The following is a 12528-nucleotide window of genomic DNA, read 5'->3' on the forward strand; positions in this document are numbered from 1 at the left end:
TTGAGAAACGCACCTTTAGATTTGTCCAAATTAATAGCTAAGCATACAACAAAACAAAAAAATACATTTAAATACATTTATGGTAGGAAATTTACAAAATATCTTAATGGAACATGATCTTTATTTAATATCCTAATGATTTGTGGCATAAAAGAAACATTGATAATTTTGTCCCATACAACGTATGCTACAAATATACCCAGAGACTTGAGACTGCTTTTGTGCTCCAGGGTCACAAACATCATTGATATACAGCAGCCTATTCTAGGCAATTAACAAAAACGTAATAAATAGAATGAGAAGTACTCAGCTTATAGTTATCTTTATTGAAAGCATCAAGCTCTTAGTACAGATATATTTAGCACATCTTGAACAACCAAGGAAATAGCAAGTGAATTGGAACAGCAAAGTTTGCCCTTAACTTCCTGTGAATATCCCACGACAGAATCATTTCTATAGTTTTCTTACAAACCAACACAGGCTGTGAAGAACTAGTAGAACGAGGGAAAAAAAGGTCCAAATTATCTGAATAGGTCACTCCTCAGCTTAGAACAGGGTCAGAAAAAGATTAAAATAAAATTATATATATATATATATAATTTATTTATTTGGTCCGCAACATCAATGTCTCCCCCCTCTACTCATGTATAATGTATAAATCCCACAAATAAAGACCAGAAAAAAGTTTGAAACTAACACCCTTTCACCATGTGATGATGGACAAGCAGGGGTCCACATCTGACACCTTTGCTGTCTGTAAAATCTAATTGAATTGCTTTTTATATATATATAACTACTATTGTAAACATCCAGCTGACCCTTGACCTTGAGCCGCATTTACAGAGACATTCATTACTAGACTGGCATTCTGTAGGGAGACCTGCCGTTTTGGGATTTCTCTCAGTGGCATGACCTTCTAGAAGAAAAGATTTCACAAACCGATCGAGATGTAACAAAAACATCCTCCTCCTCAACTACACCAGCATGAAGGTGGTGGGGGGTGGGATTAAAGACCACACCCACTGCTCCTCACACTCAGGACCAATGAGCAAAGCTGGTTACATCGTACGAACAGAAATGAAACGCATTGACTTCACAAAGGGCTGAAGCAGAAAGACTGCATGGTAATCCTGCTGCATGCAATACCACATATGAAAAAAAATATTTTTCAATGCACAAAGAGGGCATGATCTGGAGAGGTGTACAAATCTACTGCAAAAAAAATCAAAATCCTTAAAACTGCACTTTAGTCAGGTGTGGAATGATCCGGGTCAGCCCTGACGAGCTCAGATCAGTGCGCGCCTATTGTGTGCTTATTAGAGTCAAAGAGAGAACTCATTTGGTTTAGAAAAAGAAAAGTGCTTTGCTGTGCGATCGGCACACGAAAGCAAAGTGTCTGTCCAACTGTTTCAATTCAAAGGCGTGCATTGAGCAGGCTCTGCGCTGGACAGCCCCAGGGTCCTTCACAATGACCGAAACGATGGACGGAAACACCATTCCCTCTTTGTCCCACACACACACACACACACTTAATGGCTTTTTCTACTCTTGGTACATTATTCAGAAACATCCATCCATTCTTCTTTTATAGAACACATTGTCAGCTTTCAACTAACTAATGTTCACATTCATGTTAAAGGCCGTTTTATTTGAGGAAAGGAAGACAACAGTTGACTTTCACCATAATGGCTATATATTGCAGACTATATGTAGTTGACACTTAAGGCAACAGTGAAGTAACTCATCTTTTGAAACATTCACTTCTCTGGTACTTGCAAAGCGGAGGAAGAAAATCAGAATGGATCAGTTTATTCAAAGAGAGATGCGTTTTCCAAAACGGTTTCTAAAAGCAGAGCAGGCTTCAAGTTACTCAACTTCATGTTCACATTGGCTTCTCTAGCACGCCGAATAAAGACAGCTGTCTGCAAAGTTAAAGAAAAGATGGACCAGGAAAATTTTAAGTTTGTCTTCAGGATATCTTCACAGTCACAGTAATTTAGACAGCTGTACACCGCTGAGATGAACGCATACTTAAAAAATGAGTTGCAATTCAAGTTTAAATAATCATCATAACGTGTATTGAAATCAAATCAAAGGAAATTAAATATAAACCGAAACTACTTTCTCGCAAACCTTATATAAAACGGCGGTGAGTATCAGTAAAAGACGAGAGATCTGAGCACGTCAGGGTCCTTGTCTAGTGAGGTCGGAAACCCTGTCTGTGGGGGATGCGAGGGGACACCTGCAGGAAGGGAAGGGAGCATTGCATGTCCTGGGATGGTGTGACATGCCTCACACACACCACCACCATGTTCAAGAGCTCTACATGCACTTCAAGATCACAGCAAGAATGGGCTAGAATATCTACAGAGACACGAGAGGAGCTTTCATGCACGATATCTACGTCACAGGTACAAGTATGCATTAATGATAAACTCAGGGAAGATCTGCAGCCAGAAGACTCCACGCACAAACGCCGTCTCTCCGCTACGAGACCACGCCAGCAGCGGCAGGATTTCTTTTTACGCTTCTTCATTTGGGAGGTTCAGCTCTGCTTCTGCTGGTGGCTCTTGCCGTAACTGGTGAAGACGAAGTTGTAGTCGTTGAAGCTGGCCAGCTGACGGTCCAGCAGACGGTAACCCTCCAGCCTCTGAGCCGAAGTGAAAACGCTGCGACATTTGGAGCTCTGATGGGAATTAAATGAGAAGAGTGTGAATACTCCAAATCACAAGGTCCACACTGGAAGCCACTGGCGGCTAGTCAAGTGTTGAAGCTACCAATCAGAGCCAGGCTTCAGCAACTAGAAATACAACCAAACACTGATTTTGCACGAGTTACTTTTAGATTATCAATTTTAAGCCACATATGCTTTAGTACTGCCTTCACTGCATTGCACTGGAAACACTGCCTTCAATGCAACAGTCAGGAAGTGACATGAATACACAGAGCAATCAGTTCACAAGTAATAATTAGTGCTGTCTGTCAAATGATTAATCACATCCAAAATAAAGGTTTTTGATTCCGTGTGTGAACGGTGTCTATTTTTTCTGTATATATAAACACGCATATGCACGTACACACACATACATATAGAAAATATTTACATGTTCATATAAATTATAAATGCATTTCATATTTAAACATTTTTTTCTTAAATCCATACATGCATGTGTGTATGTATAAAACATATATATATATATGTATATGTATATATATATATATTTATTAGGGGTGTAACTGTTCACAAAATTCACGGTTCGGTTCGATACGATACACTGGTGTCACGGTTCGGTTCGGTACGTTTTAGATAGAGCAAAAAGAAAAAATTGGCAGATAAATTTCCTTGATTTTTAAAAAATGTTTTATTAAAACTAACAAAGTATTTTTTACATTGAACAATGATGGAGCTATTCTTTACCCATCTTCTATGGTGTTTTCTTAGCAGCATACTGTATAAAACAAAAACAGCTCCTTATAAAAAAAAAATGAAAATGTTATATTATTGTAGTAGTTATGAACAAATACAAAGATGTAACTTTATATGGAACTCTATAACTCTTTATATTGAGTGTGTTTTTACTCAATTGGTTCTCTATAGGGCTTATGTTTTTTGGAACAAAGCAGGAATTACGGTCTGAAATGGGCTCGTGAAGGAATATTGTAACGGGGCTCAATCACATTAAGCATGTTCTTAAAACCTACGTTTTCCACTACAGAGTCAGGCGCTCGCTCACTCAGTACGCGCTTAAGGCTCGTTGCAAAATGGCTAATGCGTTTAACAGACCAGAAATAGAAGATCCTCCAATAACCAACAGGTCTGGTGTTTGGGTGCACTTTGGATTCCCTGTAAGCTATAATGGTGATGATAGAATCAATGGTAAATAGTAAGGTCTCATATCCGCGGCTATAACGTAAATGTAGCCTACCAATCGCCGTGGTGACGTCTTTTGCCCTGTTTGAATCCGTTGGAAATGTCTGTCTAAATGCTGCGGGGATAGTTTGTTGCGTGTATGTTTCTCCTGTTTTCCGTCTTTTCCCAGATACTGACACACTAAGGTGATGTCGGCGTAAATGAGTTGACATGTTTCAAGTATTCCCGCTGGTGTTTTTTTTTTTTTTTTTTGTATTCCCGCTGGTGTACCCTAGATGCGACATATCGTTGTTTTTTTTATCCACCACTCTCTTGCCATCACCATTATAGCTTACAGGGAATCCAAAGTGCACCCAAACACCAGACCTGTTGGTTATTGGAGGATCTTCTATTTCTGGTCTGTTAAACGCATTGGCCATTTTGCAACGAGCCTTCAGCGTGAATTACTGAGTGAGCGAGCGCCTTACTGAGTAGCCTAACATTAACATATAAGTTGGTGTTTTTTTCTTCTTCGGGGGTGTCAGGGGCGTTTCCTGTTACGTCGTTTGGGTTATTGGGCTACCTTGTTGAACGCATATCATTTCACAATTTTTTATTTATTTTCCAAATATAATTAATTAGTCCAACAAACCGCTCGGTCCATAATGCGTACTGCGTACCGAACCGAAAGCCTCGTACCGAACGGTTCAATACGAATACGCGTATCCTTACACCCCTAATATATATATAAAAATACACTGAACACACACATTATGTAAGCCACAACTTATTTTGGATGTGATTAATCGTTTGACAACACTAAATAGAATATACATAATTAATTATTTCAGACCAGTGAAGAAACTGATTGTGTAAAAACGTACCTGATTGACGAAAAGCGTTGTCACAAATTTCCCTGGTTTGAAGACATCCACGACTTTGCGGATAAGCTCATCATAAGACGTCTGGGAGAGGTTGGTTTCAAAGCTGACGTAAGAGAACTCCGGTTCGGGGGTGATGTGAATCGTCCAGTAAGTTCCCTAGAAAGACAACAATCCCAATCACGCTGCAGAACAGAGCGACTTTCTCACAAACAAACAACCAGCATTAAATGTCTCCTCACATCCGTTTTCATTCCATTCATGGAGTATCCACAAGGGTTGAACATTGTGGCATCAATCACTGAACCTGGAACCAGGTCACAAATTCCACTCATCTGTGAAGACAACACAGATAGCACTGAAGACACCCTCACAAAAAACACTACTGCGGTGTGCATGCGTAAACAATGGCACTTCAACGACGATCAGACGACTGACACCACACAGTCAGTGCTTTCTGAAATGTTAGTAGTAGTTTAAGGTGGTAGTTAGTGGTCATTTCAGAAATAAAAGCACACAAATGAGACTCTAGAGCAGAAGTTTTGAGGAGGATTCGTACACGAGTGACATCATTAGCAGAAACACCGTCTTTCATGAAGAACTGGTCCATCACCGCTGGGTCGAGGTCACTCATCAGAACTTCTAGGGTCTGGTCCGCCTGCTTGTTCTCCCAAAACTCTGGCAGCTCCAGCGTGAACAGATACCTTCAGGACAGAACGGAGAACAACACCATGGAGATGGAGTCTAAATGGACATCAGCTGATGAGGCTTTCCCCCCCAAAAAGCAAATTAATCAAACAGTTTGATTGGAACAGCAGTATTTAATCATTTATGAAACGATTTCATAAAACAAACCAGACTTATCAATGCTAAAATGTGGCCTTACTGACTGTGAAAAAAAGTCTAACATTTACTAATTAATAAAAAAAAACTAAAAGTTTAACATTTACTAATGATCATTATTGTGAGGTCAGATATAGATTGTAGGAAGTCTAGTAGATGTAAGAGAGCTCACCAGCAGTCTGAGTTCAGACGTCCCATACAGTAGGCTGCTCCATCTGCACAAAAACAACTATACATGTAACTTTAAAATCAGATGCAGACTTACCCATTAGTCAAAGTTAGGTGACCGCCTTGGGCCCCCAAAAGTCTCTAAAATGCTTTTCATATACGAGATGACAAGAGAATGGTGGCTTTTAACAGTGTTTATCACCACAACTGCCTGTGTGTTCGAGTTGAACACCTCATGTATCCTGCTTGTAGCAGATTAAAACATCATGCATCTGAAGCTGTAATTAAATAGTGCATATTAAATGTTTGTTTTAAATGCCGCTAAAGGACCAGAGTAGGCGGTTACTTATTTGGCTGATGTAATCCTTAGGTGGGTAAATGTAGAATTTATATTTCATTATTTTTTCATTTCAATTTGATTTTTAAAAATCAAAAAAGAAAAAAAAACAAAAAGGTGTATTTTGAAGTTTAGAAGTAGACAGCCTTTGGCACACAGGCTTACTCTGGTAACTCATTACTGGACTTTTCTCAGTACAGGCTATATATTTTTCTCATTCTCAGTAATTTAAGTTTTTATATGAAAGAATCTCTGAAGGGTACCGACTGTCTTCAGAAAAGTTTTGGTGGCATTTTTATTTTATCTGATAAAGTAGCGTTTATGAGCAGCGCTGCTTTGTTTACAGCCGTTGCCGGGGAAACCACTGTATTTCTGATGTTCCAGAAGCGCCCCCTGCTGGCAGAGAATCAATGTGCATTTTCAATAATCCCGTCTGCAGTTTTTGTTCAGACCAATGCGAAATTCCACCCACATAACCCCGTTTTAAATTAATATCATAATTTATACTTCCAAATCGTATCTTTTCTTAAAAAAATGTTTCAAGTCTCAACTGTACATTAATTGCCATTTTGTGGTCTTCAGCATGTAAAAGCCATTATAACATGCAGATGAAATATGTATTGGACCAACTGTGGGGAACCATTGTGCAGCAGCAAGCATCACAACACAGAAGGAACCTCGAGGATGATCTACATAAATGTGTGCAAACACACAGGGCCCGATTCCTATATTGTGCCTGGGGCCCTCAAATCACTAAATCCGCCCCTGCAGACAATACTAATTTATTAACATTTAATTCATAACGTATGCATATTGTTTGTAAACCGTACTTGGAAAAATCTGGCTGAGGAACTCTACTTCCTCCTGGAAGTTGCGGTGAGGGAACTCTTGATGGGTGGGCTTCATAAAATTTTTACGAGAATAAAAGAAATTCTGAAAGGAAACAGAAAATGAGAAGATCACGTCACATTTTCATAACGATACTTTGAGCGGAATACAGCCAATGATTAATCTATGACATCATGTGTAAACAAACTAATGTTGTAGACAGAGCTTTTAATGTTTTCATATCTACAGCGGCTGCAGATGATGTGCCATAAATCCTTCCCTGGTCATGCACCTGAGTGTGAGTGTGTGTGTGTGTGTGTGTGTGTCGTACCTCGATGGCATCAAAGCCGCAGTACTCACGAGCCAGCTCCAGCAGTGGCACCAGTGCCTGCAGTAAGAGGGTGGTTCCGCATGTCTTCAAAATGAAACGTCTCTTGGAGACAAACATGCTACTCTCACTAGAGAGAGAGAGAGAGAATCATGTAGGAGTCAGTCGTTAACACTTTAAACCATTGCTCAGTTTCCAGTAAGAAAAATGCTTAGAGTTCAGATGATTTAGGAACACGTTCACTTGAACTGTTAATTTTAATAAATGGGCTCAAAACGGTTGCATTTTTGACATTCAGAAGTGTCTCTAGAAGCCACCGTGTGGCTATAATGATGAATAAAACAGTGCTAATTATTAGGTATTCTTCCTTGTTTGACCTTTACTTTCAGGAACTTTAAAGCCATTTCAGCAACATTTAAGAAAGTACAAATCCATCCAGCTCCAGACAGCCCTGAATCGCTCTGAATTCCCCCTTTGACCCTTCGTCTCGGTTCAAATAAACAGCTTTACTCTTAGGTTTACTCTGCACTGAATCATTAACCCCCACGACTGTGAAAGTCACACAAATGCCATTCATATTAATCGGATCAGCTTTCGAGCATCTCTGAGCTGTAATGCTACTGTGTGCGGATCAGTTGTGAGTATAAGGTCAGTGGGCAAACAGTACACAGGTCTATCTAGCAATGAGCCAGCTGCATTTCTCATTTGAGCTTTCACACCTGTAAAACAACATGAAACAATACTTGCGACTTATCTAACTTCTGAAAAGCACAATATTCACAACAGATCTTTAAATCAGCGTGGGCTGTGTTGTTGCTGGTTTGATTACTGGCTCGGAGGACAGATGGACACACGAGTCAATAGCTCACCTGAGTATATAAGCTTCCTGCTTGTCAGTCTTTGTCACACTTATAATCAAACAATGCACATTCTCCAGAAGTTTGTCCCACTCAAATCTGAAAATGCACAGAGAGAGAATTGATTAGATCTCTTTGTTATTAGGAAACATTTTCTACATGACTCTGAATAGGGAACTTTTTGTGTGTGAGAAAACAACTAAACACAGAAACAATGGCTTTCCAACAAGGCAAATTTAGACTGTCACATTTTCTGGAAAGAATAAATGGCTGTTAATTATATAAAAACCCGATTGGATTGATTTCGTGTTGCGTCTCTGAGATGATTGGCTCTGTTGAACTCATGTCGTAGAGCTCAGATTTCACACTACTGCACGAGCTCAGGTGCCCCGTTTAAAATCAGGGTTCACTTCGCAATAATGATCAGATTTTATATGATTCTCCCTATTACAACAAATGCTGGGCGATTAAAACGATAATGGTTAATGTTCGTTATATGGAAGTCACACGTCACTGAACATTTAATCATTACATTCACATTTAGTCATTTAGGAGACGCTTTTATCCAGAGCAACTTACAAATGTGTACAATAGAAACAATCAAACCAAGGAGAGAACAACAACAGTATAATACAAGTGCCATGACAAGTCTCAATTAGTCTAGTACAGAACACATGGCTGTTTTAATCTTTTTTTTAAGAAATGAAAAGGTAAGTGCTAGTATTAGTTGGTAAAGTGCTGGTGAAAAGCAGAGCTGTGAGATCCAGTGTGAAGTGCTTGAACTCAGAGAAGAACACAAATGATTTAAAGTAGTTTAGAGCCAGATGAACCCGCGCTGACGAACAAGAGAAACACTGAGCAACCCCACAATCTACAAATAAACAAGTTACTGCGGTTTTACTGTAGTAACACTAAATGTGGGAACATTTTTTACTAAACCATTCAAAAGAATGTATGACTGAGTGTATTTGTAGATATAAAATGAGCCATAAAAAAAATAAAAAATGATAAAGGTCATCAAAATATGTTTTTTTCACTCAAACTGTGAAACTATGATTTGATTGTGTGTATCAAGAACACAAAATGCTAGCTGATATCATAAAGTGCTTGGTCATGCTGTAGAGGACGGATTTGGAAACGACTCGAACGATTCTCTTTCTACTAGTGTTAGCGCTTTCCTGGAGTAAACTAATAGCCCTCATCATTCATTCAGAGGAACCACAGAGCTCAGCTTTCAGTTCCCGCAGGACACTATAGATACATCAGAACTGTAATGTAATCTTATCTTCTATAGGAGCTGGAAGATGACTTTCACTGACTTCAGATTATAAATGCACTACAAAATATTGTACCTTATAAAAATAAAGTACAAGATCCATAAAATTGTATGGGTGAAAAAACAAAAAACAAAACACAAATGTCTTGTTTTGGAAACTGCAGTGGCATCACCATGATGCTATTTGTCTAAATATTTTATTATATAAAATTTAAGCAGTTACTATCAATCAATGATTACATTAATCAGATCTCTACCTAGCAGTGACGCATAATGCACAAATATTAGTGAGTGTTTATTTATTATTTTAAGAAGTTTTATGTCATCATAATAGCTCCGTATAATGCATAGACATCAAGACAAGTACATTGTAATTTCCAATCATTATTGCATGTTGTGGTTGTACTGTGCTGTAAAATGACGTTTTCTATCTAACAGTCTTTGATCTACAAGCTCAGAAAATCCGGAAGCTAATAAAAAAAATCGGATTTTCTACCTCTTAGATAGTGTTTAATTAACGTCTACACCTACCCATTACGAAAGAGCAAAAATAGTAATTACTGAGGCACAGTGTGAGAAAAACTACGCTATTATTGATGTGCGCATGCCCAGTGGTTTCTGCTGTATGTCATCTAACCAGCTCTGTCCGCGCAGTGCGCACATTTAATACCCACCAATGAGCGACCGGAGCTCCCGACCAATCACAGCGCGTGGGCGGAGCTTACGACGTGTGACGCAGCCTCGTGACTATCACATGGAGGCTGCGGCGCAGATCAACCGCCATGACACCAACCAAAAATAGAGCGCGCTTGCAGTGCACTCAGCAGCAATTACGAATGTTTTCGTCCGGAATGCGTTGATATGGACAGACGCACTCCAGCACTGATGGACAACTGTGTGGTTGGTTGCAGTGGCGCCGTATCATCTAGCTGTAGCCGCCGGCTAATCAATCCATTAGCACTCACAGCTCACCAATAACTGATTCAGACAAACAGCGCTCGTCCAAATAAGGCGAAACACCGAGCCACGACTCGAATGACGAGTGATAATTGCAGAGCGATATTAAGAGTTGTTAACGTTGTTCATAACGACTCGGAATAGTTTAAGCAAACAATAAATAAAACCGATTGAGCTCGTGTCCTGACAGCTCAAATGAATGAGAGTAAAGGGGGATGGTGTCAAAAGGGCCAGAAGTGCTGCTCACGCCTCGGGTGTCAGACTCGTCCCCTCAGAACTACCAGCAGGACATTACTAACGCCACGCCACGGTTCGGACAGGTGTACAGCACGATTACAGCGACTGATTGTCGTGAATTACTAAATCTGCCTCGTTTTAATCCAGTCCCAGCTGCGGGTCGATCGGAGTCACCCACCTGGGGATAGTGCGCAGATCCCCGGTCCCTTTGCCTTCGTCTTCTCGGGAGAACCACACCTCCAGGAGCTTCTCGGTCCCCTCGAAGAAGTGTGCACTGTTCTCTTCCATCGCGAGACAAACAGACTCCAACAACAGAAATTAAACCGTCGGATGGAATTTCAGTTAAATGTGTTATTTGTTGGTTGTTATAATTTATTAGCTTAGTTACAGTCCTTGAGCAGTCCAGATGTAGTTGCCTTGTTTTTTAACCGTCTTCCCTTTTACAGAGAATACCGTGGGCAAATGTTAGCTAATATCGCCGGCCATACTGTGTAAGCGCGGAATGGCAGCCTGCGCGGAGCTTTTATAACATACCCGATGACGTCATTGTCGTCGTTGCCAATCACGGCTAAGAAGCCGCCCTCATGTCAGCAACGATTGGCTGTAACTGTTGTCAATACAAATTGGCGGTTGCGTAAAGATATGAGTTCACAGTAGATCAGCGTGTTGTGCTCGTTTAGACGAATAAATATTGTGTTTGCTATAACGCTGCGGCAGTGCATAGGGAACTGGTGCCAGTTTATTTACTAGTCTGTTGAAGAAAAAATATGGTTTGCTCAGGTATTTTACACCTTTAATTCACTGTGTTATAGTACTTTGAACGTTTTGAGGACACAAGTCATTATTGTACTTCTGTTTAAATGACAGCTAATGTCAATGTTGCATATTCCAATTGCCACAACAATTTGTAAGGGAGTGGAACGACGTCGAACGTCCCGATTCGCGTTGTAGTTCCCAAACGTTCTACCGTCGTTAAATCAAGCCGTTGGGTTGATCGAAGCACACCACATGTCCCATAAGCCAATCCGCCACAATAAAATACGTCATCGAACACGTGACCATTAAGCGGAGCCGACCAAAATCCCAAACAAGGAAATGGTGGGGTAATAAAACGATCGGATCATTTAATTAATGCATGTAATAATTCATATTTTATTTTATTGTAAATTAAGAAATATTTATGGGTTAAAATGGACCACGACTTCAAAACGAAGCTCGCCGCCGAGAGGGAAAGAGTGGAAGATCTGTTTGAATATGAAGGTTGTAAAGTGGGTCGCGGCACATACGGGCATGTTTATAAAGCGAAGCGTAAAGACGGGTAAGACACACGCGATTGATGGACGCGTTTCACTCACTCTAATGTGTGTGTGTGTGTGTGCGCGTGTGTAGGATGTTCAAATGCATCAGTTGAATCGTGCCGTTATCTCAGCTCTGTGTTATTGTTTTTGTTTTCGTGGACGCACTTCAAACGGTCCACCCCCAAACCAGCGTGATGTGTGTTTACCTGTTCACGTGTTTACCTGTTCATGTGTTCATGTGTGCTGGAGTTTACACAGCATGCTCACTTGTAGAGGAGTTCATATGCTTATGTGTTCAAGCAGTGTGTGTCTTCATATATTCAGTTGTACAGGAGTTAATGTGTTCATTTATGCATTTATGAGCAGGTTCCACAGACCCAATAACCACTGACATAAATACTGTAGTGACTGTGAGGTCATTGCATGCTTCAGTTGCTCTACTTCATCTGCAAGCCTCATGGGAAAGGATTTCGTGGTGCACAGCTTAATATTCATAGACTATCACAGAATTGTTATGTAATAGGATATTGAATCAATCCTATTACAGCAATCACATCAGGGGCAGGGCAGTCGTGGCCTAATGGTCAGTGTCGCGTTTGTAACCCAAAGGTCACGGGTTTGAGTCTCTTCTCTGCTGTGTGTGTGTGTGTGTGCACTTGGATGGGTGC

At 40.2% G+C, this 12528-nt stretch overlaps 2 protein-coding genes across 2 annotated transcripts in view; one reads left to right on the top strand and one right to left on the bottom strand.

The window, feature by feature from the left end:
* Positions 1-1104: 1104 nt before the first annotated feature.
* On the bottom strand, positions 1105-11066 carry LOC132092793 (S-adenosylmethionine decarboxylase proenzyme-like). Its single transcript, XM_059499189.1, has 9 exons — positions 10741-11066; positions 8105-8191; positions 7239-7365; positions 6910-7012; positions 5747-5789; positions 5291-5435; positions 4974-5066; positions 4735-4890; positions 1105-2686 (listed from the first exon to the last, which is right to left on the bottom strand). The coding sequence occupies exons 1-9, from the start codon at positions 10848-10850 to the stop codon at positions 2546-2548; spliced, it is 1005 nt and encodes a 334-aa protein (XP_059355172.1). The 5' UTR covers positions 10851-11066; the 3' UTR covers positions 1105-2545.
* A 536-nt stretch (positions 11067-11602) lies between these two features.
* cdk19 (cyclin dependent kinase 19) overlaps positions 11603-12528 on the top strand; it is a 92270-nt gene continuing 91344 nt past the window's right edge. Inside the window, exon 1 of the mRNA XM_059499190.1 lies at positions 11603-11880. Coding sequence (XP_059355173.1) covers positions 11753-11880 — 128 coding nt within the window. The 5' untranslated portion in view covers positions 11603-11752. The remainder of the gene's footprint in view (positions 11881-12528) is intronic.

Source organism: Carassius carassius, chromosome 18 (genome assembly GCF_963082965.1).
Source record: "Carassius carassius chromosome 18, fCarCar2.1, whole genome shotgun sequence".
Lineage (NCBI taxonomy): Eukaryota > Metazoa > Chordata > Actinopteri > Cypriniformes > Cyprinidae > Carassius > Carassius carassius.

What these genes read in the sequence shown, in the direction of transcription:
- LOC132092793 (XM_059499189.1), bottom strand. Translation starts at nt 10,850, where the DNA reads ATGGAAGAGAACAGTGCACACTTCTTCGAGGGGACCGAGAAGCTCCTG. An exon ending in CCTCAGCCAGATTTTTCCAA is followed by an intron (nt 5,790 to 6,909) that starts GTACGGTTTACA and finishes GTTTTTGTGCAG; the next exon opens with ATGGAGCAGCCTACTGTATG. An exon ending in CTGCTAATGATGTCACTCGT is followed by an intron (nt 5,067 to 5,290) that starts GTACGAATCCTC and finishes TTGTCTTCACAG; the next exon opens with ATGAGTGGAATTTGTGACCT.